Genomic DNA, 19,639 nt, shown 5'->3' with positions numbered 1-19,639 from the left:
GCAGTGAGCACTCCACTGCACTCCAGCTTTGGTGACACAGCAAGACTCCGTCTCAAAAAAAAAAAAAAAAAAAAAAAAGATTTTCTGCGAACCATAATTGAACTAAGGAAACTTTGAGGGGTAAGGAGTTTCCATATGGAGTAGTATACTAAAAATTATTCCATAATCAATTGCCCTCATGGGTTTCATTTATACAGCTCTTTTTTTTTCAACATTCTTTTTATTATTATTATTATTATACTTTAGGTTTTAGGGTACATGTGCACAATGTGCAGGTTTGTTACATATGTATCCATGTGCCACACTGATTTCCTGCACCCATTAACTCGTCATTTAGCATTAGGTATATCTCCTAATGCTGTCCCTCCCCCCTCCCCCAACCCCACAACAGTCCCCGGAGTGTGATGTTCCCCTTCCTGTGTCCATAAGTTCTCATTGTTCAATTCCCACCTATGAGTGAGAACATGCGGTGTTTGGTTTTTTGTCCTTGCGATAGTTTACTGAGAATGATGTTTTCCAGTTTCATCCATGTCCCTACAAAGGACATGAACTCATCACATTTTTTATGGCTGCATAGTATTCCATGGTGTATATGTGCCACATTTTCTTAATCCAGTCTATCGTTGTTGGACATTTGGGTTGGTTCCAACTCTTTGCTATTGTGAATAGTGCCGCAATAAACATACGTGTGTATGTGTCTTTATAGCAGCATGATTTATAGTCCTTTGGGTATATATCCAGTAATGGGATGGCTGGGTCAAATGGTATTTCTAGTTCGAGATCCCTGAGGAATCGCCACACTGACTTCCACGATGGTTGAACTAGTTTACAGTCCCACCAACAGTGTAAAAGTGTTCCTATTTCTCCACACCCTCTCCAGCACCTGTTGTTTCCTGATTTTTTAATGATGGCCATTCTAACTGGTGTGAGATGGTATCTCACTGTGGTTTTGATTTGTGTTTCTCTGATGGCCAGTGATGATGAGCATTTTTTCATGTGTTTTTTGGCCGCATAAATGTCTTCTTTTGAGAAGTGTCTCTTCATGTCCTTCGCCCACTTTTTGATAGGGTTGTTTTTTTCTTGTAAATTTGTTTGAGTTCATTGTAGATTCTGGATATTAGCCCTTTGTCAGATGAGTAGGTTGCAAAAATTTTCTCCCATTCTGTAGGTTGCCTGTTCACTCTGATGGTAGTTTCTTTTGCTGTGCAGAAGCTCTTTAGTTTAATTAGATCCCATTTGTCAATTTTGGCTTTTGTTGCCATTGCTTTTGGTGTTTTAGACATGAAGTCCTTGCCTACGCCTACGTCCTGAATGGTATTGCCTAGGTTTTCTTGTAGGATTTTAATGGTTTTAGGTCTAACATTTAAGTCTTTAATCCATCTTGAATTAATTTTTGTATAAGGTGTAAGGAAGGGATCCAGTTTCAGCTTTCTACATATGGCTAGCCAATTTTCCCAGCACCATTTATTAAATAGGGAATCCTTTCCCCATTTCTTGTTTTTGTCAGGTTTGTCAAAGATCAGATAGTTGTAGATATGCGGCATCATTTCTGAGGACTCTGTTCTGTTCCATTGATCTATGTCTCTGTTGTGGTACCAGTACTATGCTGTTTTGGTTACTGTAGCATTGTAGTATAGTTTGAAGTCAGGTAGCGTGATGCCTCCAGCTTTGTTCTTTTGGCTTAGGATTGACTTGGCGATGCGGGCTCTTTTTTGGTTCCATATGAACTTTAAAGTAGTTTTTTCCAATTCTGTGAAGAAAGTCATTGGTAGCTTGATGGGGATGGCATTGAATCTATAAATTACCTTGGGCAGTATGGCCTTATACAGCCCTTAAACAGGAGATTTAGATGACGTTTACTCCCCTGGAATGCTATGTATTTTTTTTTTTTTTTTTTTAATAAACAGAGATGAGGTCTCACTATGTTGGCCAAGCTGGTCTTGAACTCCTGAACTCAAGGGATCCTCGTGCCTTGGCCTCCCAAAGGGCTGGGATTACAGGTGTGAGCCACCATGTCCAGCCACTCAGCTTTTGAGGATTAATCATCAACTGCACAAAGGGGAAAGGAGGAGCAGTGGAGGGCAGTACACCAGCGGCCACCTTTCCTCCTTCCCAGGCACAATGCCCATAAAGGAGGCAAAGACCTGCTAATAAAGTCAGTGGGGGATGCTTTAAATATCTTGTGGGGTCACAATTTGTACCCAGTCTATTATCCCATGTTGACATTATTATCCCATGTTGACGTTAATTCCTGGCAAAGGTGGGGCTGTGGTCTTATGAAGCTGGTCTTACGAAGCTGGGTGTAGGTGTGAGTATACGTGAGAACATGGCACGGTTTGCAATCGTTTGAGCTGAAGGTGCTTTACAACAGTATGCATTCTTTGGGGTTAATGTGTTGAAAATGTCAGCTGAGTGACTTCCACCACCAGCTGCGCCCCTAACACCGTGTGGAACCGGGCTTGGGAACCACGCCTGTGGCCCATCGTGCTGTCATCGCTTGTGGCTCTGGGTCCTTCCCCACCTGTTGCTGTGTCCGTCAGTGTGGCAGGGACTGCTGACTGGCTGGAACATATATGCTATTACTGTGCATAGGATGTGAGTAAGTACATGCCACAGTAAGTCAGACCAGGATATGAGTCAGATCATATTATAAAGTGATACAAAGAACTGATCTTCAAAGCATTCTGGAAGCATTAATCCATGTGTCAACACTATTGTAAGGGAGCTACAGTTTGAAAGACACGATTACTAAGCAAAGGAGAGACGCTGCAAGACTCAGGTGAACAGAATTGGCTAAAGGCCTACCAGTGAAAACAAATGCATATGGTGGGAGCCAAAATCTGGAGGCCTTAAAATTTAGAGGTAGAGTTACCAGGACCACATATTTCTCCAGCATATTCAGTCAGAAATGGAGAAGCAGTGAAACATGGGCAGCTCAGAATAGCTGTGGAACTTGGGCCTGCTTTATTATCCATACTATCTGCAGAGCAACCTTTCTGGGGCTAAATTAATGGTCCTCAACTGACTCTTAAAAAAAAAAAATTGATTGGCACTGAGGTATAAAGATACACATAAAAAGACGACCATCCACAGCACTATTTGTAAGCATAAAAATGATTAACAATCATGATGTCCACAAATCAGCAAAATGAACTATATTATGTCACTTTAATGGAACCCAAGCAGCTATTAAAAGGAATGAAATAATCTGAATATACTGGCATGGAATGATGTCCAAGATAGACTGTTATGAGGAAAAATCAAGTTGTAGAAAATGTGCATGTTAGGACAAAAAACCAAACACCGCATGTTCTCACTCATAGGTGGGAATTGAACAATGAGAACTCATGGACACAGGAAGGGGAACATCACGCTCCGGGGACTGTTGTGGGGTGGGGGGAAGGGGGAGGGACAGCATTAGGAGATACACCTAATGCTAAATGACGAATTAATGGGTGCAGGAAATCAACATGGCACATGGATACATATGTAACAAACCTGCACATTGTGCACATGTACCCTAAAACCCTAAAGTATAATAAAAAAAAAAAAAAAAAAAAAAAAAAAAAAAAAAAAAGAAAATGTGCATGTTAATCCCATTTCTATTAGAAATGTGTTTGCATATGCGCAGGAAAAAGTCTCTAAGAAGTGAGAGAAAACCATTAATAATTGTTAAATGTGACAGTGAGGTTTTTTTTACATTCTTGTATTCATTGACTGAATCCTTTGCCACAAACATCTATACTTTTATAATAGAAAATAAAGCCAACAAGATATTTATGAATAGCATTAACCTGTTTTTTTTTTTTCATAACTGCAAGGTTCTTGGAGGCCTGGGAAAGGTGGCCTTAATGGCATTCCATAGCTGGCAAGTCCCTGACTGAAACAGTGAAGGCACAGCAGGCACCCTGGGAGGCCTTGGCTCAGTGCAGCCCTGAGCTCTCTGCAGGGCCCTGGAGCAGCAGAGATGGCATTCCCAAAATGCCAAGAGAAAGGAGGGCTTATTGGCCTCGGAATCCCTTTCTTGACCCCTGTCATGGGACCCTCGCTGGCCTATGTAACTGCACTTCTGCTTTGTAAGCTATGGGGTGTTCACTGCCTGGTTGTAACCTGCGACCGTGACCCCACACAGGCTTCTGCTCAACCTTGGCATGCCCAGACTTCTCAGCACGGTGCTACCGACTTGCTGTTCAAGTGGTTGTGAAGAGTTCTCAGCCAGAAGTGACGGCAGCAATGCATCTGCTCCATCTCCTCCCTCCCAGCAACCCGCCTTTGTTTCAAGGGCCAGGGCGAGGGAATGACTTGAGCTGCCTCTGGACCTGTGATGGCAGGAACCCATCCTGACCCTCCTGATCAGGCATTTCCTCTCCGTAAGTCAACTCTGTCCTCTGGTCTGTCCCTGATGCCCCCTTCCTGTAGGACGGAGGGAGACAGCAGTTCCACCTGTTTTTTTTTTTTTTTTTGAGACGGAGTTTCACTCTTACACCCACAGGCTGGAGTGCCGTGGTGTGATCTCAGCTCTCCGAAACCTCCGCCTCCCAGGTTCAGCTCTCATGCCTCAGCCTCCTGAGTAGCTGGGACTACAGGTGCCCACCACCATGCCCAGCTAATTTTTGTATTTTTAGTAGAGATGGGGTTTCACCATGTTGGCCAGGCTGGTCTCAAACTCCTGACCTCAGCTGATCCACCTGCCTCAGCCTCCCAAAATGCTGGGATTACAGGCGTGAACCACCGTGCCCAGCAGACCCATCTGTTTTGACTACAAAGCACAGGCCTAGAAGCAGCTGTTGCCTCAGCCTTGTCTTGTGAAGGCTGGAGAAGCCCAGATGTCCTCTTCTGCACAAGCATTTTCTATCCTTCACAGATCCCCTCTGAATGCTTCACAGTCTCTCCCCACCCCCACAGCTTCCCTTAGGTAATTCCTACTCCTCCTTCAGATCCTAGTTCCAATGCTGCTTCCTCCAGGAGCCTCTCCCAACATTCCAAGGCCAAGCCAGGTCCCCTCACACCCCGATACCTCCCAGTGTTTACCCGACTCCTCATCTTCGTTTACTCATGTGTAACTTGACAAACGTCTTTCTCACAGAATATAAGGCCCTGGAGAGGGCAGAGTCTTTGATGGTGTGAACTCCTGGTTGACACTTGGGGCCCCTTCAGCTGCCCAACAGCTGTCCTGGAGGATGGATAGAATAATATAGGGACAGAAATCCTCTGCTCACAGCAGAGAGGGCCTCAGCCAGCACTTGGTGGGGAGGGGCAGGAACAGGCACTGACCTCGACTGATGCGCTGCTTCTCCCCAGAAAGGATGCCGGGGCTGTCGATGATGCTGATGCTCTTCAGGACCTGATTGGGGAGCTGTGAGCACATGAATCTGGAAGAGATGGATCAAAGGAGGGGTCAGAAACTGGGCATCGCACAGTGCTCCAACCCGGGGCTCCTTGGCCTCTCTGGGCTTCCTGACATCTGTAAAGTGGGGGCCTGAAGGAGACTGACAGAAACTGAGGATGCCTAATGACGTCGTTTGTGAAGTAGGAGCTTAGAGGAGATTGATAGTACCTCCATCCTGCCACAGAGAACAGATGCTGGCCCATCGGACAGGTATGGGAGGTGCACAGGCACTTGCTGCCATCTGCCACCTGATGCCTTTCTGTTCATTTTGATTTTAGCTAACATTTATTGAACATGTAGGTATCTTACAAATATCCTCTCATTTGATCCTCATATTGACCTCATGATGTGAAGGAATTATCCTTAACCTAAGAGAGTTTAAGTAATGCTCAGGGTCACTCAGAGCGGTGCCTTAAACCCAGGTCAGCCTGGCTCCAAAGCCATGGGCCTCACCTCTCCTGGCTCCGTGCTGGCCCCTGCCCAAACATCCTGGGCCTCTCCCCCTGGGAATCCCATGCCTTCTTCAGGGTGCACTGGCCCACTGGGCTGGAGAGCCTCAAGTTCCCTGCCTATTCCCTAGCATGAAAGCTGGAGGGACTGGGGCCTGTTTCCCCATCTGATGCCCCAGGGACTTAGCATCCAGCCCAGTGTCCCCTATGGCTTTAGGGCCAGAGAGGGGCAGGCACCTGTGACACCCAACATCCTCCAGGTGCTTAGGAGTCTAGGGGAGCTGGAGAGTAGGTGAGGGGACCGGGTTGGGGGAGGCCCTGGCTGAGCATCTTTAGGCCCCTCTTGTTCCTCACTTGCCTGATACCATCTCCTCCTCCTGATCCTGGTCCCTTTCCCTGTAGTCATTGCTCTTGCATCCACCCCACAGAAGCAGAGTGGGGAGGAAAAATCTAGCCTGTGGGTCAGCAGACCTGGGTTCAAGTTCTGCCCAGCGTTTCCTGATAATCTGCTATGGGACTCCGGGTAAAGGCCTCCCTGCTCTGGGTCTCAGGTTCCTCACGTGAAAATGGTGGCTTCCCGACACGGTCTGGCAATGTCCTTTTAGCTTTCAGACTGAGTAACTCCACAAGTGATGGCAGGAAGTGCTTTGTTACTTCCACCCTGGGCACCAGGGCCTGAGCTGGACCTTTGTGAGGCACTGTGTATGTTCAAGGCAGAAAGTGTGGAATGCCTCTCCTTTTCCTCTACTATGGATGGCTGACATCTGTGTCTGTGTGGGCAGAAGGCTAAAAGCTCAATTCTTCCGTGCGGTGGAAGTGGTGGGGATTACTCACAAAGTAAAAATGCTGGGAATGCAGGACAGGGAGGCCTGGCCAGCCTCCACAGCGCACATGTGGACACCACAGCCCTGGGTATGAGCGGCCGTTACTGACATTTCAAAATCACTTTCTCTGAAGGGGCTTGGGACACGATTTTCACACAGTCTTTCCTACATTTTCAAATTGGCCCAGGAAGATATAGGAAAAGATATTAGGATCCTTTTGCAGGTGGAAAAGTTTAAGCACAAAGTAGTTATGACATTCTGAGGCCATGCTGCTAATGCACGGCTGGTTGCAGACTGCAACCTACTGTTTCTGATGTCAGTGGGGTGGAATTTAACCCACAAAGTTAAAAACCTCATAACATTAAAAGCAAAGGGTCAAGTTAGTGGAAGAGAAGCCCCCCATTTCTACCTGTCTGCAGATACTTGTGCACAGTCCCCTCCTGCACCCCAACCTTTAAATAAACCCTACTACCCAACACGGGGAGAGGTTTGTGGGAATAAAGCACATGAGGCTCACCAAGCATTCTTTGTAAGTTCACAGAAAAACCCCCACCATGCCATTATTCAATTCTCTAGAATTGGGGTAGGAACAGGGCTCTGGGTGCATCTGTGGTGAACCTCGATTCTTGTCAGGAGTGATTGTCTCTCAGTGCCATCCCATCCTTTCCATCAGATGGCCCGAGACATCTGGCAGAGCTGAACACATCACACCTATGTGAAACAATTTTCTGCAAACCATTCCCGTGGAGAGGCTGATCTTTTCCACAAACCACAAGCTCACACTCAATATCCATTTTTCCAAAACAGCCAACCCCTAGATTCTCAGGTGAGGCTAACAGAGGGATTCAAAATTTGCACACTGTTCACTCCCTGTGTGTAAAGTGACAGCCTTTCCACAGCTCCCAGGCCTCGACATGACAGCAGAGGCCAGGCACGGGAGCCACACAGCAAGCCACCGTGAGATGCGCTGACATCACCATGTGGCATACAAGTGGGCAAAGCGAGGAGCCCAGGATGGCTGAAAAGAAAGAGGACAAGGAGGAGGAGGGGGAGGCGGAGGGAGAGCTTTGGCTGGGGCACCTCAAGAGTGGGCGGCTGGGGTTTTGTGTGCACAGCTGGACTCTGCTCCCTGAAAGACAGTGTCCAGGGGTGAGGGGCAGGCAAGAGAACAGAAAGTAGCATTGAGACCCCGTGGTGCCACGCTCATGCTGTGAGGTGACAACTGCATATGAATGCATTCCTACGAAGTTATGCTGGGATCAGAAAAAATCCTAATGCTGTTCTAGCAATCATGCCTCACGCTTCCGCTCTGAGAAAGGGAGGCGCACGGCAAACGTACTTGTTGTGTGTGTAACAGCAGTGCAGTGGTAGTCGTAGCCCAGTAGTGAAGAACCTGGGCTCTGCAGTCGGCACTGCCAAGTTCATGTCCCGACCCCATCAACTCACAGCTGTGGGACTGGGCAAGGTATGTCGTGTGACTCCTCTGTGCCCAGTCTCCTCCTTTATAAGCAGAGGCTCACAGCCCTACCTGTAAGGTTGCGGTGAGCCTGGAGTTAATGTGCACGGAAAGTGCTTCAAACGGTGCCTGACACCCAATAAGAGGGCCCTGGCTGGCCCGGCTTATTGAAATGTTTCCAAGCACAGATTTGCTGTCCCAAGATGGATTTCCTACTCCTTCCTGGGGAGATTAACACAAGGAAGATCTGTGCCTTGCCTTCTACATTTCACGTAAAATATGCAGACACATGCTGGTTCAACCCAGGAGCCTCGCACGGCTTTTGTGAGTGGCCCTCAACCAAGGATGACCTGATAAATGTTGTCTTCTGAAGTGAAGAAGAGAAGAAGAGGGAGCAACTGAAGATCCTAGGCTGCCCCACCCAACTCCACTTCCTCTCCACGTCTAAGGAAGGGCCAGGGCTAGCAGAGAGTTGGGATAAAGTAATGGTCCAGGCTATGAGGTCTCAGGCAAGCTGCTAGGAGTCCTGCCACACAGTAAGAGGAGAGAGTAAAGCCAGGCACGGTGACTCTCTCCTGTAATCCCAGCACTTTGGAGGCTGAGTAGGGACGATCTCTTGAACCCAGGAGTTCAAGACCAGCCTGGGCACCATAATGAGACTTTGTCTCTACAAAAAATAATATTAGCCGGGCATGGTGGCATGTGCCTGTAGTCCCACCTACTCAGAAGGCTGAGGTGGGAGGATGGCTTGAGCCCAGGAGGTCGGAGCTGCAGTGAGCTTTGATGGTGCCAGTGCACTACAGCCTGTGCAACAGAGTGAGACCCTGTCTCAGATAAATACATACATACATACATATCTACAGAAGGAGGGGGCAAGGAGATTACTTAAAATTTCCCCCAAACACTAAAATTCCAATTAAATGATCAGCATTTTAAAAACTAGACTTTTAGAAGAACCAGAAAGTACCTTAATACTGATTTTGATTTCTCAACAAAACAGTAATATCTGTAGTAGTTATAATAATAATAAAATAGCACAAACATTACCTCACCTCTTACTGGGTGTCAGGCAGAGTTCAAAGTACTTTCCATGCACATTAACTCCAGCCTTACTGCGGCCTTATAGGTAGGGCTGTGAGCCTCTGCATTTAGAGGAGGAGACTGGGCACAGAGGAGACACACGCCATAACTTGCTGAGAAGTGATGGAGCTGGGACATGAACTTGGCAGTGCTGACTGCAGAGCCCAGGTTCTTCACTCCTGGGCTACTATCACCACGGCACACACTGGAACCACTGCTGTGTGGCATATCATGCGCAGGGCAACATCCTAAAACAAAGGGGTGACGTGCCACAGCCCTGGAACTCACCCCTAAAGAGGCTTCCTTGTGTGGTTTGCTCTCTACCTAGTGGTGTGGAGTGTCAGGGTGGGGAACAGGAGGTAGGAGGTTTGGGCTCCAGATGTGTCTCCCTTACTCATTCTGAGACCTTGACCTTGCACAGGTCTCTAAACCTCTCTGAGCAATTCTACCAGCCCTGCGGACTTCCAGGTTTGCCATTAGGTTCAAATAAACCTAAGCTTACAATGGAGAGAGTACAGAATTGTTTCAAAGTACTTCTTTTCACCAGCCCACTTTATTGATGAGGGTAAAACCAGAGAGATAATACAACTTCCTAAATTTGCAGAGTAAATAGGACACAACCCACAAAAAAGATTTTGACAACTGAACTGTAATAATTCTTATTATATGGTCCTACCACAAATGGCTGATCTTATCTTCCAGTGCCTAGGAGGAACTAGGAACTGAATTTCACATCCAGATTACAGCAAAGCCCCTGGTTGCCCTATTAGATTGAAACTAATTACCACTTTTAAAGGTTAAAGATTGTTTAAGAATGCCAATTTCATATGGTTCAACTTAAATATGTACTTTTATAAATCCCCTCCTGACTGCCACAGGGGAAAGCCCAGTGCAATGACCCAGCCAGGAAGGTCTGCCTGACCCCAGGGAGAAAGGCATTTCTGGAATGTCAGGACCAGAAAGGTACAGACAGCTGCCAGTCAAGAACAATGGTTTAGGCTGGGCGCGGTGGCTCATGCCTGTAATCCCAGCACTTTGGGAGGCCAAGGCAGGTGGATCACGAGGTCAGGAGTTCAAATCAGCCTGGCCAACACGGTGAAACCCTGTCTCTACTAAAAATACAAAAATTATCCGGGCGTGGTGGTGAGCACCTGTAATCACAGCTACTCGGGAGGCTGAGGCAGAGAATTGCTTGAACCTGGGAGGCAGAGGTTGCAGTGAGCCAAGATTGCACCATTGCACTCCAGCATAGGTGACAGAGCAAGATTCTGTCTCCAAAAAAAAAACAAAAACCGATGGTTTAGTGACCAGGGAACTACCACAAATCTTTATTATTATTATTATTATTTTAGAGACAAGGTCTCTCGCTGTGTTGCCCAGGTTGGTCTCAAACTCCTGGGCTCAAGCAATCGGCCTGCCTCGGCCTCCCAAAGTGCTGGGATTATAGGTGTGAGCCACCGTGGCTGGCCAACAAATCTTGAGATTAAAGAATAATGGGGAAAGCTTCAGCAAGTTTATTACAGATAAATGAACCACAACACACATGCATAAGACAACCCAGTTATTCCCTCAGATTAAAAAAAAATTATTTTGCTGGTGAATCAAGAGTGATTCTTGGCAAGAGCCTGTTTTCCTTAATTTCTGCAGCTAAATTGGCTGGGGGAAGCAGCACATGCTTGGACTGATGCTGTGAACTTTAGTAAGTCAGTTTTTAAAAATTCCCAGTGGTACACAGTGACTATGAAATATTCAAAACTTGGCTGGGCACAGTGTCTCATGCCTGTAATCACAGCACTCTGGGAGGCCAAGGTGGGTAGACTGCTTGGGCCCAGGAGTTCAAGACCAGCCTGGTCAATATGGCAAAACCCTGTCTCTACAAAAAACACAAAAATTAGCTGGGCATGGTGGCACATGCCTGTAGTACCAGCAATCGGGAAGCTGAGGTGGAAGGATCACTGGAGCAGAAGTTGAGGCTGCAGTGAGCTGTGATTGTGCCTCCGCACTCCAGCCTGGGCAACAGAGTGAGACCCTGTATATATATATACACACATATATATAAATTCGGTCAGGCATGGTGGCTCATGCCTGTAATCCCAGCACTTTGGGAGGCCGAGGCAGGTGGATCACCTGAGGTCAGGAATTCAAGACCAGCCTCGCCAACATGGTGAAACCTTGTCTCTACTAAAAATACAAAAAGTAGCCGGGTGTGGTGGTGGGCACCTGTAATCCCAGCTACTCCAGAGGCTAAGGGAGGAGAATCACTTCAACCCGGGAGGTGGAGGTTGCAGTGAGGCGAGATTGTACCGCTGCGCTCCAGCCTGAGCGACAGAGTGAGACTCCATCTCAAAAAAAAAAAAAAAATCAAAACTCAAAAGCTAAACTGAGTGAAGCCTTGCTTAATTACAAACACAGAAGTAACAAATGGAGTAGAAGCCCAATAATACACCTGAGTATTTTATGATGGGGGAATATCATTCAAGCATAAGACAGTGGTTGTTTATCATCACCATCATCAGGCCCAGCTAAAATGACCGAGCCCTGGAAGGGCTGTTCACATTCCTTCAGCTCAAAGGGAAGTTTCGAAATTTCAATTCCCGGGGCCAGTGATTCAAGTAATTTTTCAGAAAGAAACAGGCAATGAGGAAGTACATGAGATTAAGAATTTCTTCTGTGGAAGATAACAATTTAAAATAATTCTAGATCCTAGTTAAAAATATCTATAGCTATCTGAACTTGAAAATATACATATTACCATTTTTTAGAAAAGGAGATTGAGGAATAACATAATATCTTATTCAAAAGCAGACTGCAGGGGGAAATGTCAGACCCCAATGCCTGGCACTTCTTGAACTGACCCAAGTACCCTGGCGTCTCCGAGGATGCAATGCTCTGGGTGCCCTTGGCTGTCTCCTCCTCTGTGGGGGGCAACTGCCTCCTGATAGCAACCTCTGGAACGTCAACAAGCACCTCCCCAGAGCCGCTCCCAGATGGGCCGCTGAGGAATTCGTCCTGAGCACAGCAGTCTGCTGGAGTTTCAGAAAGTCCCACTAAAGCCATTTCCATAGACCTCTGTGTGTTCTACACTAAACTCCTTTTATTGTTCAAGTATGGAATTTCTCTAATATAAACCTTTTGAGGAATTTATCTTCATTTCTCAGAAATGCACCATAGACTCCCTTGTCGCTCCTTAGAAGCCAGCCTGGGAGGCTGTGACTTGGGCTCTGCTGGTTTGCTTAATGGTGGAGGGTGTTGTCCCCCTCCAGGTATCACCTGGTACTGAACTCTTTTAAAGATGCCCCTGGGGGCAGATGCCCAAGCCAGCACTCCTTAAGGAGAAGGCCAGGTAATGACGATCTGTTGCAGAGAGATTCTGGTGTGGCTGCTTGGGGGAGAAAGTTCTCCATAGAAAACAAGCAATTTTCTTTACTAGGTGTTACATTTTGACCTAGTTCCCAGAGAAGTATGCTATGTGAAAAGAGGTTTGCCTCTAGTGCTAACCCTGTGCTGTTCCCAGACGGAAGCTATAATTATGTACACACATTTGAACGCCCTAACTAATTGACTCTTTCTTAAATAACTGCTGTGTGACGCAGTGGTGCTGTCCTGTGGATACTACTTAATCAGGCTGTTTACTCTTAAGTAGCTATGAGTTTACATGAGGCATGTCCCTTACACGTGAGCTTGACACACACTTGGCTAGAAGGCCAGAAACTCCTCTTGGCTGGTGCTGAGCAGAGGCATGGGATGCGGGACAGGGGAGAAGGGGAAACCTGGATTCCAATCCTCTCTCTGCCTCTCCCTGATGATGGCCTCTCCCTGAGCAAGTCATGTCTTTGCTTTCTGCTTTCTCATTTGTAGATTGGCCACAGTATTGTCTGCGATATCAACCCTAAAAGAATAATGTACATGAAATTATGTAAGTGATGACTTGGGACATAATCACCGTCATCTTCATTATCATTACTGGAGGGCTATATTAGGGACAGCCTTACGAATTAAATAGGGGGCACTGAGCAGTGATTCCCAGTCCAAACATCATACTATTCATCAGCTGGCCTGGGTTCCAATCCCAGCACTGATCTCACTGGTGGAGTGACCCCCAGAAATTAAAGTAACCTCTTTATGCCTTGATTCCTTCCCCTCCACTGAGGATAACAGTAGCACCGTGTCACAGGGGTTCTGTGAGGATTTAAAGCTAATACATAAGTCTAGAACAGAACCTGACACATAAATGCCATATAATTATTTGCTCTTATTTTTCTATATGTTATTCTGAATTCAATTGACAGTTGCTTTTACTATAAGGCATGGATTATTTTCAGCAAGTTTTAAATTCTGAAACACGAGCTTTGCCTTTCAAAATCGTTCCTAAAAACTTATTTTCTGTACTCATCTGTCATGTGCTTGGGATCTGAGAAAAAAAAAACAAAACATTTTTTTTTGTTAGGAAAGTAAATCATTTGCCAAAATAAAACAAGCCAATAACCACTTTTCCTGGTTTCTCCCTTGTGAATTCGGACTTCACAAAGAGGGAATTTGAAAAAAGTGGCAGCTTATTTCATTAAGCCTTTGTTGGGCAAAAAAAGCCTCAGGCAAAGGGCAGTGGCAATGAAATCAGAGGACCCCAGGGAAGCCTTCCACAGAGACAGATCCTGTGCCTTGAACTTTCTGGGGCCTCCTCTTCTGGTCCACTTCCCCTCCACCCTGGGCCACTCTGTCCTGAGAGATCTGGAGAGTTGACCCTCTGGGGTTCTCCCGCCCAGGGCTTAACCCCCTATCTCACAGTGAGACACTCCGGTGCCAACCAAGTCAGCTCTGGAGTTGAAGAGTAAACTCCTCCTAGAAAAGTCAGCCCTGCAAGTTGGAAAAAATCACCTGGACAGTGTTCCTATCACCATCAGTAATAAGATGGAACTTCTCTGCGACTCCTTCCACATCACCTGCACGTTTCTGTTCATCCCACTGTCAAGTTCCCTGGGTGCGTTCTTTGATTTGCAATAGAAGCATCAAAAAGCCCCTAATGGAGAGTTCAGCTCCCCGGAGAGTTCCATCTTCCACAGAAGGCACCTGTGGAGGGGCCTGGGTGGCCCTTGGCCGAGCCAGTGCACAACCACAGCATCCAGCACATCATTCATTCCACAGGCCACGTGAATGGTGCCCCTGGAGCTGTGCCATGAGGTGCTTCGGCCTTTGGGAGGACAGCAGCCAGCTGGGAGGATCCGTTCCTATTTTTAAAAACTTCTAGAAAGGAGATGTGGACTGTCAGCTCTAATGCTACTTCCTCTCCCTAAAGAGGCTCAGATGACCCTCCCTAGCTCTGTGCCTCCTACAATCCACTCCCCCAAATCAGCCACATGAAAGCTAGACCCAGGAAAGAGGGAAATAAAGGGGTGGGAGAGGGATGATAGGAAAAAAGGGAAAAGCATTACACAAAGGCTAGGGGTAGCAAATGGGAGGTGCAGGAGGGAGGAAGGAAGGCAGATCCAGTGGGAAAGGGCAGAGCTGCAGGCAGTGGCACCAGCCAGCCTGTTTTCCCCACCCCTAGCAGCCCTCAGTTCCACTGGGAACTCTAATGAAAGGTTATGGGAGGAGTACAAATAAAACACATCTCCAAGTAAGGCAGAACCTCAGTGATCCCACAACTTTACATCTATAAAATAATGACCACGTAGGCTGGGTGCAGTGGCTCACACGTATAATCCCAGCACTTTGGGAAGCCGAGGCGGGTGGATCACCTGAGGTCAGGAGTTTGAGACCAGCTTGGCCAACATGGTGAAACCCCGTCTCTACTAAAAATATGAAAATTAGCTGGGTGTGGTGGTGGGTGCCTGTAATCCCAGCTACTTGGGAGGCTGAGGCAGGAGAATTGCTTGAACCTGGGAGGCGGAGGTTGCAGTGAGCAGAGATCATGCCACTGCACTCCAGCCTGGGAGACAGAGTGAGACTCTATCTTCCCCACACAAAAAAACAACAAAAAAAAACCCAAAAAAAAACCCCCCCAAAAAAACCAGGTAAGAAAATCAGCTTTTCATGTTTTTCACTGTTTCCCTGGCCCTGCTCTGATGAATAAAGAAACAGCTCAAAGCTGGGAGTGAGAAGCAAAAGGGACAGCCAGGGAGGTGAGGGGATCTGTCCTGGAGTCAGCAGGTAAAACCCGAGTGTCCAGTGAAGCTTAGGGGTCCTCTGGGCTAAGTTTTCTGACTGCAGAAGCCCAGTGCACCACGCCTGAGAGGTGTCTGTGTAACCAGTGCTTAACATTGCCAGTGACGGGGAGCTCACTGCCTCATGAGGCAGCCTAATCCATTTCTGTGCAGCTCAAATTATTAGAAATTTGTTCCTTATACTGTAAGCATTTTTATTTTTTAACTTTTAAAATTTTTTGCAGAGACAGGGTCTCACTTCGTTGTCCAAGCTGGTCTCAAACTCCTGGCTTCGAACAATCCTTTTGCCTCGGCCTCCCAAAGTGCTGGATTACAAGCATGAGCCACACACCTGGCCCTGTGCAGCCTTATAATGTCTAATCCTGGGCCTTAGCTCTGCCCTCTCAAGTTACCCAGAATAGGCATAAATGATCATTTCCTATGATAGTCTTTCAAATATCTTAATATGATAAACATATTTTGTATGACTTCTAGAGCAGAGATTCTTTGTTCTTCTGTTTTTGAACCTTTATATGTAACTGGCAGCAATTCAAAGAAAAGGTTTAAACAGGCTTGCTGGTCCTTACCGATTCAGGAAAGCGTTTCCAAAGCGACTGAGCTTTCTAAATGGCTTTTTGGGGTCCACGACTAAAGCATTCCCTGGGGTGCTGCCCTCAGTCTCTCCATACATCACGGCGATGAAGGAGTCAGTGGTGGGCTCTGGACCAATCCTCATGCCCGGGAAATCCTGCTCCAGTAGGTATCTGGGAGAGGGAAGAAGAAGAGAAAGCTTAGCATCTTATCACAAAGTAAGGGGCCAGAAAGCTGCCTGGGATTACCAATTTTTTTACATAATCATTTAAAAATGCAGAAACATAACCCCCAAGAAAAGCACAGTGATCCTTCTTTGCATTTCTGTTGATGCAACAGATGCTACCCCAAGGGAAGTGTACCGTGCTGGCTCCTGGGCATCCTGGAAGCTCTGTTCAGGCTCAGCTCCCTTAGGGGAGCCTCCCTGACCTCCATGTGGGGACTCCTCTTCTGTGGTCCCTGGGCACCCCGTGCCTGCTGCCAGCGTGGTGCTCAGCACGTGTACTATAATTACTTGTTTATGGGCCCTGCAAGGTGTCTGAGCTGATGAGGGCAGACTCATGTCCCAACCATGCCAGGAGGATGATCTTCACCTTATAAGCCTTGAAGGGGCTCAAGGGAAAAAACCTGCACAGCCTTCTGCAGCTCCCCATTCCTGCAACTAACAGTCTATTTGGTCCTAAACTATTTCTTTGTTTCTAAAAAGTTCTGACTGATTCCAGTGTAAGCCCACAATCTGTGACTATTTCCAGGGAAAGAGAGAAAGTGCTGAATTCTATCAAATGCCAAACACAATTTTTCCATCTTTAAAAGAATGAGAAATTAAGACACCATTTAGACCTATGTTTTCTACGTAAATAAAACTGGAAAAAAAATTTTTTTTTGAGACTGGGTCTTGCTCTGTTGCCCAGGCTGGCTGGAGTGCAGTGGTGCAATCTCGACTCACTGCTGCCTCGACCTCCTGGGCTCCAACAATCCTCCTGCCTCAGCCTCCCAAATAGCTGGGACTACAGACACACGCCACCATACCTAGCTAATTTTTTGTAGAAATAGGGTTTCACCATGTTGCCCAGGCTGGTCTTGAATGCCTGGGCTCAAGCTATCCACTTACCTTGGCCTCCCAAAGTACTGGGATTACAGGCATGAGCCACCGTGCCTGGCCTAAAACTGAAATTGTTTAGCAACCTTAAGGGGCTATATTCTAAACCTTTAATTGATGTCATTACTAGTTTTCACATCATCCAAAGTTTCTACATTTCTGTGAAGTTGTGGCACTCCAGAATAGATACACCATTAAAATATGTCTCCTAAATTTACAGTAAATCTATCTGATGATATCTTTTATCTCTAAATTTAGAGAAAAAATCTGCTAATAGCACACGGCATTTACTGAGTGCTCGCTATATTCCTGGTATGGCACGGAGCCTTCTATGTTGTTTCACTTCACGCTCTGAGGTGGATGATGACATTATCCTCGTTTCATTTACAGGTGGGAAAACTGAGGCATCAGAGAGGCCAAGCGGCTTGCCCAAGGTCACACAGTGGACGTTCCAGTGGAAATGGAATGCAAGCATTCAGACTCCAGAACTTGCACTGTCTTCAGAAATGGCCTTGAGTTAGTGGTTTGCTCAGGGGTGAAGAGCAAAGCAAAGTTCAGGGCCTCATCCCAGGGTGTGGCACTTGGCATGAGGGACGAGGACCCCCATTTCCTCTCAGGTGAGGGGAAGAGCTCTCCACAACATCCCCCTGCACGGTCCTCTGGCCACCCTGACAACAAAGGCCAGCTCTCCCTACTCTCCCTGGAGTAAAGCTGGGCTCAGGAGGTGCTACCATTTCAAAATGTGTTCAGATTTAATTTTTAAAATATCTTCAAAAGTTTCTCCATCAAAACCTTTGTGTCCCTAATAGCCTAGAAACGTTCGTGTTGATCAATTCTTACACATTCCACACAAATCTGAGAAATGCTGGTAAAAGTTACTGTGAGGGATGCCCACTCTGTGAAACTCCAGCCTCTGTGGAGTGTATGCAGAGCGTGTGGACTCCATATACCCACGGGAATGTGGAATTTAGGTTTTACAGCCCCTCTGGGATCTCAAGTGTGAAGTCATTCACCAGCGAGGCTGGAATTCAAAGCCAGATCACACTCTTGCCTCCACTCACGTTCAGTTTGATTTTTACGCCCTGTGGCCTGGATGGGGCTATGTCTGGAGGCTGGTAGGAGAGACCGAGGGAGGGGAGACTGCTGGGGAGGGAGGGGCTTGGGAGAACAGCAGCCAGTGTCGCCCAGCTCCCCGCAGCACACACGGTTCGCAATTCATGAAAATGTGAGGTGCGGGAGTGGGTTTGAAGCTTGACAGGCACTTTGCTCCAGAATCAGTGCTAACAGCAACGGTGGGCTGGCCAAGATGGCCTACAAAAGGTCACGCTCACTGATTAAAGGGATGAACCAGACGAGAACTGCAGCGTGTGCTTTTCGGGGAAGAGCTCAGTGTGGAGCTCCACCTTGGGTGGCTCGTGGCAACACGGCCCCTTCTCGGCACCTTCACCAAGCCTGGCCAGGATGAGGCCCTCCAGATTCCGGGCCAGGGAGGTGAGCATACGGATATCGTAGTTGAGCAGTGAGTCCCCAGCTGGACAATCACTCACACAGCACAGGTGTTGAAGTCAGACATCACTGTCAAGGAGTGCCTGAATTACTTTCTGATGTTTCATTTCTGTACAAGTACAGCAAATCCCACTACTTTTGAAATAACAGGGGTTTCAAGGAAAAATATAAATGAAAAAATTGTTTAAAGAAGAGCAGATGTTTCCTACTTTCAAGTTTATATTGTAATCGAAGCCAGAGTTTTCTAAGTAGCGACCCTATCGGACAGAACTTTAACAATAAATTATTTTTAAAGTGTGCTTCAAATGTGAAATAATTTGAAGTCAAAGGTGTCCCCCTTTGACTGTGACCTTGGTAAATCAATCTCTGGATCTCAGACACAGAGGAAGAAATAGAATTAGGAAGAATTACTGTATTATAAAGCTTGCTTGCATTATCAATTTGTTTGGTGATACTTTCTCTCACAAATAATACAAAGTTAACATTCAATGTTCAATTTCACTATCAAAGAAATACCAGTAAAGACAGAGCATATTAACAAATTTTTGAAAACTCGGAATCATCAATGCTGGCAAGGGTCCTGTGAGATAAACACCCTTATATGTGTTGGTGGGGGAATAAGTTGGTCTAACTTCACTAAAAAGCAGTTTGACACCATATGTTAGAAGCCTTTAAAATGGGGGTCTTGCTGGCAGCGGTGGCTCGTGCCTGTAATCCTAGCATTTTGGGAGGCTGCAGTGGGAGGATCGCTTGGCCTAGGAGTTCGAGACTAGCCTGGGCAACATGGAGAAAACCCATCTCTACAAAACATACAAAAATTAACCAGGTGTGGTGGCGTGCACCTGTAGTCCCAGCTACTTAAGAGGCTGGGGTGGAAGGGTCGCTTGAGCCCAGGGAGGTCGAAGCTGCAGTGAGCTGTGAACATGTCACAGCACTCCAGCCTAGGTGACAGAGTGAGACCCTATCTCTAAATAAATAAATAAATAATAAACTCAAATGGGGATCTTGCAGAGCTGACCTTTAACAGCTTGTGCTGGTGTTATTTGAGGGCCTGTTTCCTCTCCTCTCTTGGGCTGTCATTTCCTTCAGGGCATGGTCTATATAC

The 19,639-nt window shown here is 46.7% G+C and overlaps 1 protein-coding gene across 3 annotated transcripts in view; it reads right to left on the bottom strand.

Moving 5' to 3' along the window:
* EHD4 (EH domain containing 4) overlaps nucleotides 1-19,639 on the bottom strand; it is a 79,071-nt gene that overhangs the window by 44,868 nt on the left and 14,564 nt on the right. For all 3 annotated transcript variants that reach the window (XR_010120853.1, XR_010120852.1, XM_055278845.2), the window contains exons 2-3: nucleotides 15,926-16,102; nucleotides 5,275-5,372 (exon numbers count right to left, since the gene is read on the bottom strand). Coding sequence is in view for 1 of the 3 variants with exons in the window: in XM_055278845.2 (XP_055134820.1) it covers nucleotides 5,275-5,372; nucleotides 15,926-16,102 (275 nt within the window). In the remaining 2 variants the exon portion in view is untranslated. The remainder of the gene's footprint in view (nucleotides 1-5,274; nucleotides 5,373-15,925; nucleotides 16,103-19,639) is intronic.

The sequence above is a fragment of the Symphalangus syndactylus genome, chromosome 5, assembly GCF_028878055.3.
Source record: "Symphalangus syndactylus isolate Jambi chromosome 5, NHGRI_mSymSyn1-v2.1_pri, whole genome shotgun sequence".
Taxonomy (NCBI): Eukaryota; Metazoa; Chordata; class Mammalia; order Primates; family Hylobatidae; genus Symphalangus; species Symphalangus syndactylus.
Note: the sequence above shows the minus strand (reverse complement) of the source record. Positions and strands in the feature narration are given on the sequence as shown.